This window comes from Nerophis lumbriciformis, linkage group LG29, assembly GCF_033978685.3.
Source record: "Nerophis lumbriciformis linkage group LG29, RoL_Nlum_v2.1, whole genome shotgun sequence".
Taxonomy (NCBI): domain Eukaryota; kingdom Metazoa; phylum Chordata; class Actinopteri; order Syngnathiformes; family Syngnathidae; genus Nerophis; species Nerophis lumbriciformis.
In genome coordinates this window covers 34,545,114-34,564,716 of record NC_084576.2, presented here as the reverse complement: position 1 = coordinate 34,564,716, position 19,603 = coordinate 34,545,114, and the positions used below count along the sequence as shown (strand labels likewise).

The 19,603-nt window shown below is 38.1% G+C and overlaps 1 protein-coding gene across 1 annotated transcript in view; it reads left to right on the top strand.

The window, feature by feature from the left end:
• Positions 1-4,909: 4,909 nt before the first annotated feature.
• The window catches only part of rpf2 (ribosome production factor 2 homolog), a 28,320-nt gene continuing 13,626 nt past the window's right edge, over positions 4,910-19,603 (top strand). The window contains exons 1-5 of the mRNA XM_061925278.1: positions 4,910-5,074; positions 9,358-9,490; positions 13,495-13,532; positions 17,220-17,259; positions 17,349-17,430. Of these exons, the coding sequence (XP_061781262.1) occupies positions 5,052-5,074; positions 9,358-9,490; positions 13,495-13,532; positions 17,220-17,259; positions 17,349-17,430 (316 nt within the window). The 5' untranslated portion in view covers positions 4,910-5,051. The remainder of the gene's footprint in view (positions 5,075-9,357; positions 9,491-13,494; positions 13,533-17,219; positions 17,260-17,348; positions 17,431-19,603) is intronic.

The window sequence follows — 19,603 nt, the reverse complement described above, 5'->3', positions numbered from 1 at the left end:
AAACTCATTTGGGCCGCTTGTACCCGTGATCTTGTCCTTTCGGTCATAACCCAAAGCTCATGACCATAGGTGAGAATGGGAACGTAGATCAACCGGTAAATCGAGAGCTTTGCCTTCCGGCTCAGCTCCTTCTTCACCACAACGGATCGATACAGCGTCCGCATTACTGAAGACGCCGCACCGATCCGCCTGTCGATCTCACGATCCACTCTTCCCCCACTCGTGAACAAGACTCCGAGGTACTTGAACTCCTCCACTTGGGGCAAGATCTCCTCCCCAACCCAAAGATGGCACTCCACCCTTTTCCGGGAGAGAACCATGGACTCGGACTTGGAGGTGCTGATTCCCATCCCAGTCGCTTCACACTCGGCTGCGAACCGATCCAGTGAGAGCTGAAGATCTTGGCCGGAGGAAGCCATCAGGACCACATCATCTGCAAAAAGCAGAGACCTAATCCTGCAGCCACCAAACCAGATCCCCTCAACGCCTTGACTGCGCCTAGAAATTCTGTCCATAAAAGTTATGAACAGAATGGGTGACAAAGGGCAGCCTTGGCGGAGTCCAACCCTCACTGGAAACGTGTCCGACTTACTGCCGGCAATGCGGACCAAGCTCTGACACTGATCATACAGGGAGCGGACTGCCACAATAAGACAGTCCGTTACCCCATACTCTCTGAGCACTCCCCACAGGACTTCCCGAGGGACACGGTCGAATGCCTTCTCCAAGTCCACAAAGCACATGTAGACTGGTTGGGCAAACTCCCATGCACCCTCAAGGACCCTGCCCAGAGTATAGAGCTGGTCCACAGTTCCACGACCAGGACGAAAACCACACTGTTCCTCCTGAATCCGAGGTTCGACTTATTATTGGTAGATCGCATTACATTATTAAAAAAAAAAAATCTTTTTTTTTTTTTTTTTTTTGTGTCCTGTCCAGCTTCTCAGGCAAATCATATAGTTGATGTAGATGCCCATGTCGGCTGTTCACATTGACTTTACAAAAGACAAGTGTAGGATACTTCTCTTGTTGCCTTATTTGTATTTGACTTTATTAAATGTATTTATATTATCATTTTGGTGCAGCCGGGCCGGAGCAGGAGGGGATAGAAAGAGAAAAAAAAGAAGACAGAGGGGGAAATAGTGGGGACAAGAGGGAGATTAGACAGAGAGACAAAAACAACAACAGCAAACAACAACAACAACAACAACAATAGAGCAACATCAGCAAATATGACATGTACAAATATGATGGTAAAAGTAATAGCAAATAAGCAGTTAGCGAAAAATAAAAAATAATACAGAAATGACAATGAGCATTATTACACTACAAATGGATCAATACAAATACCAATAGAAATAGCGCTATTGATAATGAACAATACCAATAATTTACCTTTATTATCAACAATACAGTTGTTCAAATGCAACAATACATATATATAATGATAACTTGAGATACGAAAGAATGCAGAAAAATGGAGGGGGAGAAAGAGAAGCAACCTACATTAACCTTGTAGATTGTTATAGTCACAATAGGTTAAGCTTTGTCAGTGTGCCGTGTGTTACACCCAGTTTACCCTAGGGCAGGGGTGCTCATTACGTCGATCGCGAGCTACCGGTCGATCTCGGAGGGTGTGTCAGTCGATCACCAGCCAGGCATTAGAAAAATAGTCCTAAAAATGAGCGATCATAAATCTTCACAACGACGTCATTTTCGTCACTTGCTTGACATTCACGGCACCCGAGGGTCTTCTGAGATGACGCTGGCTGCTGCCAGCTCATTAAAATGACCGACTGGAAGGCGAGAAACACTTTATTTCAACAGACTCTGGCGCCGTACCTGTCGTCAAAACTCCAAAGACCGACTGCACAGTTGCGCTAACAAAATAGGAGTCTCAGAAAGCTGGCGTGCACAAGCTAGCAAGCTACAGAGTTTGCCGACAATGTATTTCTTGTAAAGTGTATACAAAGGAGTACGGAAGCTGGACAAATAAGATGCCAAAAACCAACCACTTTCATGTGGTATTGGACAGAAAGGAGGACTTTTTTTCTCCTCCATTCGAAAATGCGGACCTTATCAGCACCACTGTCTGATTCCAATCAATGCAAGTCATCACAATCAGGTAATACACCAACTTATATTCTTGTCTTCATGAAAGAAAGGAATCTATATGTGTTAAACATGCTTGTATTATCTTTAAACACCTTTAACTTATTAACAATATTAACTATATGTGTTAAACATGCTTGTATTATCTTTAAACACCTTTAACTTGTTAACAATATTAACTATATGTATTAAACATTCTTGTATTATCATTAAACACCTTTAATTTTTTAACAATATTAACTATGTGTTAAACATGCTTGTATTATCATTAAACACCTTTAATTTTTTAACAATATTAACTATATGATTTAAACATGCTTTCATTATCTTTAAACACCCTTTACTTGTTAACAATATTAACTATATGTATTAAACATACTTGTATTATCATTAAACACCTTTAATGTATTAACAATATTAACTATATGTGTTAAACATGCTTGCATTATCATTAAACACCTTTAACTTGTTAACAAAAACATATATTTCATAAATAAGTAAATATAAATGATATATATGAATGAGGTAGATCCCCACGACTTGATCAATTGAAAAGTAGCTCGCCTGCAGAAAAAGTGTGAGCACCCCTGGTTGAGTTGCATGACTTTGTGTGGCGCGCACTGCCATCTGCTGGACATTATGTGTATTTCTATTTTCCATACACGAAGTGTTAAGTAATAGGTGTGCTACATACCGTACACAGATGTTTACGTCACGTGACTAAACCCCCATCTAACTACTATAGTTACATATTTTCACATCGAACTACTAGAATTACATCTTTTCACATCTTTACTATAATTACATCTTTTAAAAACGTTTCGTGTTTGACATTCTGTGACAACCCACGTTTTCATTGCTTAAAAAACCTCTAGAATGGCGCATCGGGGGCGCCAACGACCAAGCAAACACCATCTATGCTTTGCCAACCGAGTTAGGACATGTTCTTATTATATTATTTTTATATTTTATATTATATTCTGTTTTAATACCGAACTAATAAATGACGTCACTTCCGCTAGAGTCAGATTGTCCTTGTGGGATTGCCGTAGCACTTCCGCTCGAGTCAAATTGTCGTGTGGAGCTCTTACGTCATTTCCTCTTACTTACGTCATTTCCTCTTACGTCATTGACAGCGATCGATAGAATCCAAATCTCCTGAAAATGGTGGTGTCACTGAATGACATTTGTCTTTATCTTTCCCAGGGGACTTATGTCAAACACCAGCAGGCTGGGAACTTCTGTCTTCGTGGTAACGTGCAAAAAAATATTAACAAATATATAATACTGTTAAATGTCTGTACTTTAAATCAACATTATTGTTGAAACCATTTCACTAATATTAATTAATATATAATACTGTTAAATGTCTGTACTTTAAATCAACATTATTGTTGAAACCATTTCACTAATATTAATTAATATATAATACTGTTAAATGTCTGTACTTTAAATCAACATTATTGTTGAAACCATTTCACTAATATTAATTAATATATAATACTGTTAAATGTCTGTACTTTAAATCAACATTATTGTTGAAACCATTTCACTAATATTAATATATAATACTGTTAAATGTCTGTACTTTAAATCAACATTATTGTTGAAACCATTTCACTAATATTAATTAATATATAATACTGTTAAATGTCTGTACTTTAAATCAACATTATTGTTGAAAGCATTTCACTAATGTTAATTAATATATAATACTGTTAAATGTCTGTACTTTAAATCAACATTATTGTTGAAAGCATTTCACTAATATTAATTAATATATAATACTGTTAAATGTTAGTACTTTAAATCAACATTATTGTTGAACCCATTTCACTAATATTAATGAATATATAATACTGTTAAATGTCTGTACTTTAAATCAACATTATTGTTGAAACCATTTCACTAATAATTAATATATAATACTGTTAAATGTCTGTACTTTAAATCAACATTATTGTTGAAACCATTTCACTAATATTAATTAATATATAATACTGTTAAATGTCTACCTTAAATCAACATTATTGTTGAAAGCATTTCACTAATAATTAATATATAATACTGTTAAATGTCTGTACTTTAAATCAACATTATTGTTGAAACCATTTCACTAATATTAATTAATATATAATACTGTTAAATGTCTACCTTAAATCAACATTATTGTTGAAAGCATTTCATTACAATATTGTGTGCTGCTGTCTTGTGTCAAAGCCGAAGTGTTATCGATCGCTGTCAATGACGTAAGAGGAAATGACGTAAGAGAAAATGACCCCGGAAGTAAATGGGGGTTAAAAGTACAAAATCCCTTCAATTGATATATTTATTGGAGGAATATAAAAAATATTTAAATTAGTGTAACCTAGTTTTATGGGCTTCCCTCTTGGTGATGTTAAGTTCCTGTTATGCGCTGTAATGCAGTATATGTCTTGAGCTCTTATTTTGAAGGCGCTAGGAGCAGAAGTGATGTCACGTTGTTGAAGTGGAGCGGAGGTTTTGGAAAGAAAGTAAATAAAGTGGTCCTCGTGTAAACTGGAGATTCCGTGTTTATTATTTTGTAGTTTCATACCGTATAGGCGACATATATAAACCCTCGGTTACACTATCGTTTATTATTTAATTAATTTTTGTTTTTTAATATTCTATATGTATTTGCTTTTATTCTCCTTCCTTTACATTTTTTTGTGAAAACAATATGTTTGTTTGTACAATTGTTCAAATAAAAAAATAAAATAAAATAAAAGTTTGTTTTAGTGGAGTTGCCGTAGCACTTCCGCTAGAGTCTTATTGTCCATGTGGTGTTGCCGTAGCACTTCCGCTAGAGTCATATTGTCCTAGTGGAGTTGCCGTAGCACTTCCGCCGCACACATCACGTGGAGGCGAGCAAAGAGAAGACACTTTTTGACTCGCAAGGCGAATAAAACCACTCAAAGATGACTCAGTCCCACGATATCGTGTAAGTTTGTCCACTCACGTCTTTCATTGGCATTAATGAAACATTATGGAATTATTTGTGTTTGTCTAACACGTAATTCTCAATGCTGATGCGTTTGATGTTGTATCGTGTAACTGTTGTATTTATTGTACATATATATTTATACATATTTCACAATGTGTTCATGTTGTACAGATATATTTATACATATTTCACAATGTGTTCATGTAAATGTGCGTTCACATATATACAGAGGTGGGTAGAGTAGCCAGAAATTGTACTCAAGTAAGAGTACTGTTACTTTACAGATTCATTACTCAAGTACAAGTAAGGAGTAGTCACCCAAATATTTACTTGAGTAAAAGTAAAAAGTATGTTGTAAAAAAACTACTCAAGTACTGAGTAACTGATGAGTAACCTGTTCGTTTAATGATGACGGCAACAAATAATGCACAAAAACATAAAAATAACAATGAGCAAATTCAGAACCAGGAATATCTCTTAAGCAACTAAAACAATAATATATATTAAATAAGAATACATTAACATAAAAAAAATTAAGGCAAATTGAGCCGCCACAACTTAACAGCACCATAGGCTCAGTAGGCAGAGATAGGCGAGGGCGGACCTACGTCACTTCCGCCTGCCAATCCCCTAGCAACCGGTCGCCATATTGAATTCGTTGAAAACAAACCAGCTCACAGCGAACACAGCATTGACAGAAAAGGCATTTAACGAGGTTTCACGGCATTTTAAACTGTTCTAAATGGCGTATGATTATGTAAATAGTCTTTCCAGTGAGGCTAGGTTAAGATACGAGTTAAAATGTTCTGTAGTTGGATTAAACGACTGCCCTTACCGCCTTCCAGCAGATGCGTGGACTGATAATCCTACACAATGGCCGGACATGGAATTTGGAAATCTGGGTCAAATGCAGAGAATAATTTCGCCACACCTAGTGTGTGTGTGACAATCATTGGTACTTTAACTTTAACTTTTATGTCTACCTCACAAGCGCACCAGGTCGGTTGTTATATAACGAATAAATCACATAAAAATTGTTAAATCACCCAAGGAATGTTGATAAATGATAATAAGGATGACACGGTGGCTACCAGTATCTGTATATTATATCTGTAGAGAGCTCATTCAAATTCAGTTCAGTATTATGATTTATTATTTGCTGAATTACTGGAAATAGCCTTTATACCGTATGTTATTGTTGTGCAACAACAACAACTTCAGCTGTTGAACGTTATTCAGTAAAAATTCAACGGGTTCAACATTAGCATGGACGGTATAGCCAAGTTGTGGTTAAGAAGGTGGATTTTTGTTCCTTATATTTACCAGAAACGAAGTGATCCGAACACACGACCCGGGATTTTGGGGGACTCCAGTGAGAACCGTCCTCGTTTTCCCGGTGTAAAGCTGCGAGCCATTTGTCTCGTCTCTGTGGGCTTTTAGCACGCTTTGGCAGAACAAAATACGACCTTTGTTTTCCCTGTTTCCAGTTGTGGTTTGCACAACCAAAAACAACACAGTTTTTTGGGCATTTTGGAGGCAGAATGACGGGTTTAATCAGCGCAGGTCGACAGGTTAAAGAGTAATGGCGACGGTTTGTTTTCAACGCCAGTCAGGTTGCTATGGCTCGAAGAACCCGTATGTAGCTCAGTTGCCCGGATGTCGGCCCTGCCCTATATACAGAGGTGGGTAGAGTAGCCAGAAATTGTACTCAAGTAAGAGTACTGTTACTTTAGAGATTTATTACTCAAGTAAAAGTAAGGAGTAGTCACCCAAATGTTTACTTGAGTAAAAGTAAAAAGTATGTTGTGAAAAAACTACTCAAGTACTGAGTAACTGATGAGTGATCTGTTCGTTAAATGATGACGGCAACAAATAATGGACAAAAACATAAAAATAACAATGAGCAAATTCAGAACCAGGAATATCTCTTAAGCAACTAAAACAATAATATATATTAAATAAGAATACATTAACGTAAAAAAAATTAAGGCATATTGAGCCACAATAACTTAACAGCACCATAGGCTCAGTAGGCAGAGATTACAAAGGAAAATAACAAGTTAGCCTTTACGCAAACCATAAACTGATAGGTGTGGGCTGCACCTGGGAACACACTGTGCACTTCTGATTGGTGTTTGTATGCATGCATGTGTGTGTCTTTGTCTGTCTGAATATGAGGCTGCAGTGCGTTAATAAATGTCCCCACACGATGTACATTTGACAGTGATTCATAGCAGGGAAGCAGAGGTGGGTAGTAACGCGCTACATTTACTCCGTTACATCTACTTGATTAACTTTTGGGATAAATTGTACTTCTAAGAGTAGTTTTAATGCAACATACTTTTACTTTTACTTAAGTATATTTATAGAGAAGGAACGCTACTTTTACTCCGCTACTTTTACTCCGCTACTTTTATCTCGCTACTAATTTTTATCGATCTGTTAATGCACACTTTGTTTGTTTTGGTCTGTCAGACAGACCTTCAAAGTGCCTGCCTTACTGGTGACGTTTCACTCCGTTCCACCAATCAGATGCAGTCACTGGTGACGTTGGACCAATCAAACAGAGCCAGGTGGTCACATGACCTGACTTAAACAAGTTGAAAAACTTATTGGGGTGTTACCATTTAGTGGTCAATTGTACGGAATATGTACTGTACTGTGCAATCTACTAATAAAAGTTCCAATCAATCAATCAAAAGTGTGAAGGAAAAAATATACTTTTTTATTTCAACCGTACATCCCGTCACAAGCCTAAAGACTGAACGCACATGAGGACGTTCCTGTCTTCACAATAAAAGTGCTGCTCCATCGCGCCTGCGCTTTCAAAACAAGAGTCTCCGAAAGCCAGCGCAAACAAGCTAGCAAGCTACGGAGTTTGCCGCCAATATATTTCTTGTAAAGTGTATAAAAACAAATATGGAAGCTGGACAAATAAGATACCAAAAACCCACCACTTTCATGTGGTATTAGACAGAAAGGAGGAACTTTTCTTCTCCTCCATTTGAAAACGTGGACGTTATCATCACTACTGTCTGATTACAATCAATGCAAGTCATCAGAATCAGGTAATACACCAACTTATATTCTTGTCTTCATTAAAGAAAGGAATCTATATGTGTTAAACATGCATGTATATTCATTAAAACACCTTTAACATGTAAACAAAAACAGCAAAATAAATACATATAAATTATATACTGTATATATCAATGTATGTATATATATATATATATATATGATATGATATGAGTGTGTATGTTACTCATCAGTTACTCAGTACTTGAGTAGTTTTTTCACAACATACTTTTTACTTTTACTCAAGTAAATATTTGGGTGACTACTCCTTACTTTTACTTGAGTAATAAATCTCTAAAGTAACAGTACTCTTACTTGAGTACAATTTCTGGCTACTCTACCCACCTCTGCTTACCGCCATGTGCTTCCTCAAATTTGACGTTGAGTTCATGTAAGCTTAAGCTTGTTGTTGTTTTGCCGCTGAAACTTTATGTGCAGTTTAGGGCTGCAACTAACAACTAATTTGATAATCGATTAATCTGTCGATTATTACTTCGATTAATCGATTGATAATCGGATAAAAGAGACAAACTACATTTCTATCCAGTATTTTATTGAAAATAATACTTATTTTGATTATTGTTTCTCAGCTGTTTGTAAATGTTGCAGTTTATAAATCAAGGTTTATAAAAATAAAAAATAAAGTAACCTATGCGCATAGCATAGATCCAACGAATCGATGGCTAAATTAATCGGCAACTATTTTTATAAACAAATGTAATCGATTAGTTGTTGCAGCCCTCGTGCAGTTAATCATGTGACCGCCTGGCTCTGTTTGATTGGTGAAATGGAGTCAAACGTCACCAGTGACTGTATTTGATTGGTGAAACGAAGGCATGCGATAGATCCTACTTTGAAGGTCTGTCTGACAAACCAAAACAAACAAAGTGTGCATTAACAGATCGATAAAAATCAGTAGCGAGCTGAATGTAGATAAATGGAGCGGAGTAAAAGTAGCGTTTCTTCTCTATAAATATACTCAAGTAAAAGTACGTTGCATTAAAACTACTCTTAGAAGTACAATTTATCCCAAAAGTTACTCAAGTAGATGTAACAGAGTAAATGTAGCGCGTTACTACCTACCTCTGCATATATATTTATCCATATTTTACAATGTGTTCATGTTGTGTTGTGTGTTCCCATATACATTTATCCATATTTTGCAATGTGTTCATGTTGTTGTTGTGTGTTTGTGCCCTTAGAAAACCCAAGTTAAAACGCACCAAGCGCTTCCTGGAGAGGCGAGCACCCAAACTGTGCGAAGACGGTAAGAGCGCCATGATCATGAAAGGAGGAAACTGCAGTCAAAGTGTCAGCCAGGCTCTCAAGGACATCGTAAGTAGGGCTGCAGCTAACGATTATTTTTCTATCGATTAATCTATAGATTATTTTTTCGATTAATCGGTTAATCTATAGATTCTTTTTTTCGATTAATCTGTAGATTATTTTTCCTTTTACCGATTTTTTTTTAAAATTTAAAATGAAGAGGAAAAAATAAATGTAGGCCAGTTTTTTCAAAAGGCATGGCTTTTATTTACAAAAAAAAAAGTATGGCCACTCAGTCAACATTGACAACAACATGACAAAATATTCTGTAACAATGTAAACATTTAAAACTTTTAACATTTAACAAAATTAAAAGTAGCTTATTTGCTTTTTAATGTGCAAATATAAAAGTAAACATCCAGTGCAAATCTTAATAATAATAACAAAAAAGTGTACAGTGTAAACATTTCAACAAAAGTAAAAGTATTGCTTATTTTGCTTAATAACACAACAATGATAGTATGATTAAAGTGAAAGTTAATTGTTGGTTTGTACATCGTATATGTAACTGTTAATGTTGTAAAAGGTATTTGTACAACGATTGCGGCGTCGCTCCCGGCGCGCCCCGCCTCGCTGCTCGCTCGCCGCCGCCGCCTCTCCACAGCGTTAAAGAGGAGCGCGTCTTTGTAAACACTGAACAGGCACGCCAAACGCGCCTCTCAGAGTGAAACAGTGTTTTAGTTTATGAATTTACAACGCAGATACAAATGACACATTCATGTTTTTGTGTAATAATGACAACGTATACGCACGCGGACGATTGACTTGTTGATGGTGATGGCAAGAACGCTGTCGGGGGTTTTCTTTTCAAATGTTCCTTCATAGCCGTTGTGCTGCTATGATAGACCATTTCCGCTCGACACAGTGTGCATACAACAACATTATTAGGCCGTTTATTGAAATACTCCCACACTTTTGACGACTTTTGGCGTGCTTTTTTCCCCTCGCTCGCATCGTCTGCTTTGCGCTCCGCCATGACAGTAGTGTGACGTAAATATGCGACGCGCCGACGCACAAAAACGGCGTCGACGTATTTACGTAACCGATGACGTCGACTACGTCGACGCGTCGTTTCAGCCTTAATCGTAAGTCACTCTTTGTGAAACTACATTGGCTTAGTCTTCTTCGGGGTTTCTATTTGTTCCCGCAACGATTTCGATTCAGAATTTGTGGTCGCCGATACGATTCAGGGAGGATATAAAACATTTTTTTAGAATGATACGATATGAAACGATTCAGTAACTTTTTAGAAAGAAAGTAAAAATCTACAAGTGTGACCTTGAAACAAACACTGGACACTGCAGGAGAAGATTCTCATCTATATTGCTGTTATTTCTTGGAAGGGAATGCAGAAATGAATGATGGTTACAAACAAGCAAGTAAACAACAATTAATGGCCAATGCTGAGGTGGGCAATGATTGGACGACAAATGTTGACAATAACATTTTGTCACCGACAATTACCGTATTTTTCGGACTATAAGGCGCACTTAAAATAAATTTTTTCCCCCAAAAAAACTCGACAGTGAGCCTTATAACCAGGTGCGCCTAATGTACAGAATAATTCTGGTTGTGCTTACCGACCTCGAAGCTATTTTATTTTGTACATGGTGTAATAAGTGTGACCAGTAGATGGCAGTCACACATAAGAGATACATGTAGACTGCAATATGATGGCAGTCACACATAAGAGATACGTGTAGACTGCACTATGATGGCAGTCACACATAAGAGATACGTGTAGACTGCAATATGATTGCAGTCACACATAAGAGATACGTGTAGACTGCAATATGATGGCCGTCACACATAAGAGATACGTGTAGACTGCAATATGACTCAAGTAAACAACACCAACATTTTAAATGTTCCATTGAAAATATAGAACATTACACACGGGACTCAAAAGTCTATGAAAATGTTTTAGTTTAGCTATGAAGCCACACCGCTTGATGGATTGTACTGTGCTTCAACATAGGAGTATTATTATGGTGTGTGTATAAGGTAAGACATATTATCTGCTGTTTTGTTTCACAATATTATGCAAAAGCAACTTTTATTACTTTTTGGTACCTGCTGATTTATATTTGGGGTCTGCATAAGTCCTGAAAATTTGCGCGCATCCGCCTTTGTAGTCCGTCTTGTTATGTGACATTCATCCTCCACTGTTGCCATTTCTAATATAAAGTAGTGTAAAGTTCTTACTTATATCTGTCAGTAAACTCACCATGAAAGCACTAAAACATACCGGTGTAGTGAGTTGACATTATTTACCCAAGGAACTTTAGTTATTAGAGAGTTCCGGTCACGGGACACATTTCGGGCGTTGTTGTTGCACTAGTGAGCCACGGATGAGGAGATGCTGCTCCGGTATTGATTGAAGTAAAGTGTGAATGTCATTAAAACAGTTAGCGCCATCTTTTGACACTTCTTCCACGCCCGTCCTTGCACGCTACAACAAGGAGAAGACGCTGTCGAAGTGGAGGCACGTAAATAAGACCGGTCAGAAAGTGAGTTGAAGATGATGTGTAAAACATCATCTATGCAACATTTTGAGCAAAGAACCACCATTACATGACCACAAGGAAGTGTTTTACATTTAGAAAATAATCATAATTAAAGCTGCAAGCAGCATTGGTCGGGCCCGCGTATTTGGCAGGTGCTAGTCCTAAGTGTCCCAATACTTTTGTCTACTTTTAGTCTGAAGTGTCCCAAGACTTTTGTCTAGTGTACCTACCTTGTCTGCATTGTGTGGGCACGTTGGTGCTTCCTGCTTTTAAGCAGCCATCTTAAAAAAACAGCAGCGCAGCAGCATCAGCGCAGCGGGTCTTTGAAGGGTCATAAAATCAAAACCGGAGCAGGTATTAAAACGCTGTTCTGTTATTTTATACACAAGGGTTTAATCTCTCTCCTGTGTTAGTTTGAAGCCGAAACGACAAACGCGCTCAGAGGAGATAGTTTTTGAAGGAAGGTGACCGGTTTTTACAAAAAATTTGTTTTGAAGGGGGAATAGCAAACTTCCTGTTGATTTTTGCTGGGGGTTGTCAATTTATGAAATGTAGGTCTAAGTGAGACCTACATAGAGGTTTTTGTTTCATGTCTCTCCGACCTTCCCAGGGAGAGTTACAGGCAGTTATGTCAGTTTTTTCATCCGAGGAGCAGTTTTTTGTGCGTTTCATTAAAAAATTGCGCTAGAGCACAATTTTGAGATTTGGGGTTAGGTTTTTTGATTAGATCGCAATTTTTGCCAGTCCTGATGTGTGTGTTCAGTTCGGTGAGTTTTGAAGCATGTTAAGGGGGTCAAATTACAGCTCAAAGAGGCAAAAGTGACTGTTTTTAGTACTTTTTTGTCTTGAAGGGGGAATTGCCAACTTCCTGTTGATTTTTGCCCGATGATATACAATTATGAAAACTAGGTCTAAGTCAGACCTACATACAGGTTTTTGTTTCATGTCTCTCCGATCTTCCTAGTGGGAGATATAGGCAGTCTAGTTGTTTTTTCCTAGGGGGCGCTAGAGCGCAATTTTGAGTTTTGAGGTTTGGTTTTTTAAAAAAAAGGTAATTTTCGCAGGTCCTGATGTGTGGGTCAAATATGGTGAGTTTTGAAGCATGTTAAGTGGGTCAAATTACAGTTTAATGTGGCGGCGGAAGAATAAAGAATAAAACCTTACAAATTCAATAGGTCCTTATGTCCCATTGTATAAGGACTCCCTGTGGGAGTCCTTATACAATGGGCCATGCGGGCCCTAATAATATGACTCCTTTAATGCACCTTATAATGCGGTGCACCTTTTGTATGAAAATAGACCCGCTTACCTTATAATCCGGTGCGCCCTATGGTTCGGGAAATACGGTAAATGTTAATGTGAACTGTGGGTCATAAGCTGTGTGCTTCTAAGGATGACCTTTTTGCAGAACAGACTGATATTAACAGTAATGTCATACAAAATTATGTATGTCTCTAGATAAATAAATGACATTTTATTTGAAAAAAACACATTTCTCTTTTACAGTATTCCTTGAAAAAACCCAATGCTGTGCTTTACAAGAAGTAAGTGCCTTCTCTTTGTATATGTGCCTCATGCTCGTAGAATGTATGTTTATCAGAATTATACGACATCATTTAGGGATGCATGATATGCATGTTTTTAAAGCCCATAATGTCATGCTGTGCATGAAGTGTAGTTTGTGCACTCCTATATGACTCTTGTACCACATCACTACTGAGGTCACATCCATGAAATAGTAGCGAATCTTATGTCCGGGGTCCAAACCGTGGCTCCAGGTGGACACCAGTCTCTTGAGCGAAGGTGTGGGGCAGGATCTTCTCTATTTCTGATATCGCAGCTGTCAGGTGTATCAATGATTTAGCTGTATTGATTTAGCTCCGTAATGCAATCCTGCGTGTTGAGGATCTTTTCTGTCCATGATTGACAGTTTAAACACAACAGTGATGTGTGATACCACTTCTTTCCCACCCAATACCAATTCAAATTCAGGGTGGTATCTGCGAGACCACTCCAATACGGACACTTTGTGCAAATATACCTAACATAATTTAAAAAGTTGCCTACTTTGAAATGATAACATACCTATCTAAAAAATAAGAAAAAAAAGAGCTTAAAATCGTAAGTGAATGAGAAAAAGCTTACATTTTTAGACTACCGTATTTTCCGCACTATAAGGCGCACCTAAAAACCACAAATTTTCTCAAAAGCTGACAGTGCGCCTTATAACCCGGTGCGCTTTATATATGGATTAATATTAAGATTCATTTTCATAAAGTTTCGGTCTCGCAACTACGGTAAACAGCCGCCATCTTTTTTCCCCGTAGAAGAGGAAGTGCTTCTTCTTCTACGCAAGCAACCGCCAAGGTAAGCACCCGCCCCCATAGAACAGGAAGCGCTTCTTCTTCTACTGTAAGCAACCACCCGCCCGCGTAGAAGAAGAAGAAGCGCGCGGATATTACGTTTCATTTCCTTTGTGTGTTTACATCTGTAAAGACCACAAAATGGCTCCTACTAAGCGACAGGTTTTTGGTTCATGAAAAGACGCAATCTCTCCATCCGCACACGGATTACTATTTCACAGCAACTGCCTAAAGACTTTCAAGAAAAGCTGGCTACTTTCCGTGCATATTGTAAAAACAAGATAGCTGAAAAAAAGATCCGGCCAGAGAACATTATCAACATGGCCGAGGTTCCACTGACTTTTGATATTCCTGTGAACCGCACTGTGGATACAACGGGAGCACGTACGGTGAATATTCGCACCACAGGGAATGAGAAGTCATCCTTCACTGTGGTTCTAGCTTGCCATGCTAATGGCCAGAAACTTCCACCCATGGTGATATTCAAAAGGAAGACCTTGCCAAAAGAGACCTTTCCAGCCGGCGTCATCATAAAAGCTAACTCGAAGGGATGGATGGATGAAGAAAAGATGAGCGAGTGGTTAAGGTAAGTTTACGCGAAGAGGCCGGGTGGCTTTTTTCACGCAGCTCCGTCCATGTTGATATACGACTCCATGCGCGCCCACATCACGCTGGTTTTTAATATATTATTAAAGTTTGACTGACCTATCTGACTGTTTTTTTGACATTCCTTTAGCGCAGTTAGATGCGGCTTATAACACGGGGCGGCTTATAGGTGGACAAAGTTTTGAAATATGCCGTTCGTTGAAGGCGCGGCTTATAACCCAGGGCGCCTTATGGTGCGGAAAATACGGTACATACAATTTTTATGACAATTTAATTTGTTTTCAAGTAAAAAAAAACAACATATTTTCGAGGTGTGGCAGGGAAACCTTCTCATTCAATGTGTTTTCTTTATTTTCATGACCATTTACATTGTAGATTGTCACATCAAAACTATGTTATATGATTGGCAATAAAAGTTAAAAATATTGTTGGACTTAGTGTGATTTCTTCTGGAGGCTACGATACATATTACTGCCAGGTTCAAACACTGATGACATCTATTAAACAAGACAAGAAGCAAAGAATCAAACAGAGGCAGAATTCAATTTTGCTCAATTGAGGAGAAACATGTCGACCTGTAACCTCTTACAGTGTCACCCACGCTCTGACAAAAAAGGTTTACGTCTCTTCCTTTATTTGGACACTCCCTGTTTACACAACATCTGCTTCTAAAGGAATGGGGAGTATGTAAACAGTCATTGTTTTCAGTACAGGTTTACGTCTCTTCCTTTATTTGGACACTCCCTGTTTACACAACAACATCTGCTTCTAAAGGAATGGGGAGTATGTAAACAGTCATTGTTTTCGGTCACATTAACACAAAATAAAAAGATGCCTTGGGCTGGTCCTGGCTTCAGCCTGGGCAGGTCTTGGATGACAATAGATAACCCCCTCCCGTCTCCTCCCATCGTACACAATGGAATTTTCCAAGCCTTTGCTTGGTGCAACAAAAACAGCCTCTTGTCTGTTCATTGGGAACTCAGGGAACAGAAAGTTTTTTGATCATTTACATACAATTTTTCTGACAATTTAATTTGTTTTCAAGTTAAAAAAACCAACATATTTTCGAGGTGTGGCAGGGAAACCTTCTCATTCAATGTGTTTTCTTTATTTTCATGACTATAGTCACATCAAAACTATGAATGAGCACATGTGGAGTTATGTACTTAACAACAAAAAGGTGAAATAACTGAAAACATATTTATATTGTAGTTTCTTCAAAATAGCCACCCTTTGCTCTGATTACTGCTTTGCACACTCTTGGCATTCTCTCCATGAGCTTCAAGAGGTAGTCACCTGAAATGGTTTTTCACTTCACAGGTGTGCTTGAAGCTCATGGAGAGAATGCCAAGAGTGTTTAAAAAAGAAAACCTCATTTATTGAATAATTTGTAAAATCAAAACAACTGAACATTAATATTTTCGTGCGGCAGAATGTATTATTGTTATTGCATGTTTACATGGGGGAAAACAATAGTAAAAATGTAAGAAAAAAAGAGCAAAAAAATTGGTATGCAATGGGGGAAAAAAGCTGAAATATTTGAACTAATAATGTAATATACTTAGTCACCTAATGAATAGTATAATACATAGCTGACACAATGTCTGTTTTTCAATATAATGCAATCAATATGGCTTCCATATACTTTGACTTGTCAGTATGTGGCCCTTGGTGGAAAAAGTTTGGACACCCCTGTACTAAAGTATCCATATTCTGGTTTGAAGATGGATATTAGAGCATAAAGATCTGGTATGGGCAGCATGAATATTTCAGTATGGATCTGCACATCATTAAACCACTGTGGCACGCAAAGGAGGTAAAGCGACTGCTCTTCATGCTCACCAGAGTGTTTCCCACCTAGGCCTTCAGTGATGACCTCTCCAAATACCACAATTGATGTCACCACATGACCATTGCTGGAGAAATACTATACAAGAACACATTTACTAGTGTATAAAAGGGGTTATTTTTTGGCGCATTTAAAAATCAATAAACCCGCATCAACAATTAAAACATATCTTATGTGGTACTGTCAACATTAAAATAGCAAAAATGATTAAGGCCTTAAGGTCGTCTGTTGGTACTCTTGCCTCATTGAAGCGTTTTGTTTGGTTTTTTGAATGGTAGCTGTTTTTCATGTCATGGGTGTGACGTCCTAATTGTTATGCATATTATCATCCTACATGTAGTATTATATTGATGATGTTTGCTCTTCTCTCCACTCGGCTGCAGTGCATAAAATAACAACAGTTTGCTTTTCAGGAAGAACATCACTCGCCCATTTGAGGACTCCACATCTCTGGTTGGTCGACGATATGCTACACAAGCCGTAAATGCATTTCTACATTCACTAATCTTGTCTTACACTCTATATTTCTTTTCTTTTTTTAGGAATTCTTCTCCAAAAAGACAGACTGCTCTCTGTTTCTTTTTGGTTCCCACAACAAGAAACGACCGAATAACCTCATATTTGGTATGTCTTTCACTAGCAGTGTCCACATACAACTTTTTCATACCCATATTGGAGCTGTGCGTATGGGCCGATACCCATCTGATATGATATCAGCAATTAACCTGCATGCTTTTATCATTTAACAGTGTGGAATGTTGTTAAATTACTAAAACAAAGAGCAATGATTGGTGTGCAAAAACATTATGGAATGGATTCATGCTGTCTTTAGGTTTAAAGTGGAGTGATAATTGTTTTCTTTTTTTTAGCAACACCTAGGGGTGTAACGGTACTTGTATTTGTATTGAACCGTTTCGGTACAGGGGTGTCGGTTCGGTTCGGAGGTGTACCGAAGGAGTTTCCACACGGACATATTAAGTAGCGTAACGCGCGTTGTGTAAACAATGCACACCGAGGCACAACACACGCATGCTAGCAGCTAACAGGCTAGGATAGACTGACCATACGTCCTCTTTTCACAGGACATGTCCTCTTTTGCGGAGCTGTCAGGGCGGAGTTTCTTAAATGCCTTAAATGTCCGGCATTTTGAGTTAGGGTTGCGTGTATTTTCAATGTACGTTCAGGGTTAAGAAGGGGTTAAAAACAAAACAAACAGCAGCATTGGTGAGGGAGGGGCAGAGACAGAGAGAGAGAGAGAGTTATGATAAACGCGCATGCGTCGCCAGGCTCTGCTTTTTATCCATAGATTTATCACATTTAATGTTTTATTATCTATAGCAGGGGTGTCAAAAGGAGGCCATTTGCGGCCCACAGCTAATGTTTTAAAGGCCCACGGCACATTCTAAAAATACTATTAAAATAAACAAAAATATAACAAAAGTGAAATAAAAAAGCTTAAAGGTTAAATGTAATTTAGAAAAAGTTGCAATGTTGACTAATAAAACAAAGCTGTTTTTTTTCCTTTCAAACTGTCATTGCTCAAAACATAATATTGAATCAAAATCAATGTTATTATGAATTATTGACCTATCCAAGGTTCCCATTACTTCACATCAAATATTACACTGAGAAAAATATTTTTGGTGGAAGACTTTGACAAATTTGGTAAATAAATAACCCAAAATTTTATATTTTGTTGTTTTCTTACTGTACCGAAAATGAACTGAACTGTGACCTCTAAACCGAGGTACGTACCAAACCGAAATTTTTGTGTACCCTTAGCAACACCCAGTGGCCAGAATAATTCAATAAATAAAGTTAATGACGCAGTAGGTTAAAATTTGCGTACACATTTCTTACTGGATACTTTCTGCCTTGGAGACTTGGTATCTGTAAGTAATATACAAGTATAAATTATATTTTACACTGCAATGTTGCATATGTCTAGCTTGTGTTTCTAGCTGCTACTTCCTCGTTGTCCATACGGTGTATCCAGAAGGTACCGTATTTTTCGGAGTATACAGTGGGGCAAAAAAGTATTTAGTCAGCCACCGATTGTGCAAGTTCTCCCACTTAAAATGATGACAGAGCTCTGTAATTTTCATCATAGGTACACTTCAACTGTGAGAGACAGAATGTGAAAAAAAATACAGGAATTCACATTCTAGGAATTTTAAAGAATTTATTTGTAAATTATGGTGGAAAATAAGTATTTGGTCACTTCAAACAAGGAAGATCTCTGGCTCTCACAGACCTGTAACTTCTTCTTTAAGAAGCTCTTCTGTCCTCCACTTGTTACCTGTATTAATGGCACCTGTTTGAACTGGTTATCTGTATAAAAGACACCTGTCCACAGCCTCAAACAGTCACACTCCAAACTCCACTATGGCCAAGACCAAAGAGCTGTCGAAGGACACCAGGAAAAGAATTGTAGACCTGCACCAGACTGTGAAGAGTGAATCTACAATAGGCAAGCAGCTTGGTGTGAAAAAATCAACTGTGGGAGCAATTATCAGAAAATGGAAGACATACAAGACCACTGATAATCTCCCTCGATCTGGGGCTCCACGCAAGATCTCATCCCGTGGGGTCAAAATGATCATGAGAACGGTGAGCAAAAATCCCAGAACCACACGGGGAGACCTGGTGAATGACCTGCAGAGAGCTGGGACCAAAGTAACAAAGGTTACCATCAGTAACACACTACGCCGACAGGGAATCAAATCCTGCAGTGCCAGGCGTGTCCCCCTGCTTAAGCCAGTGCATGTCCAGGCCCGTCAGAAGTTTGCCAGAGAGC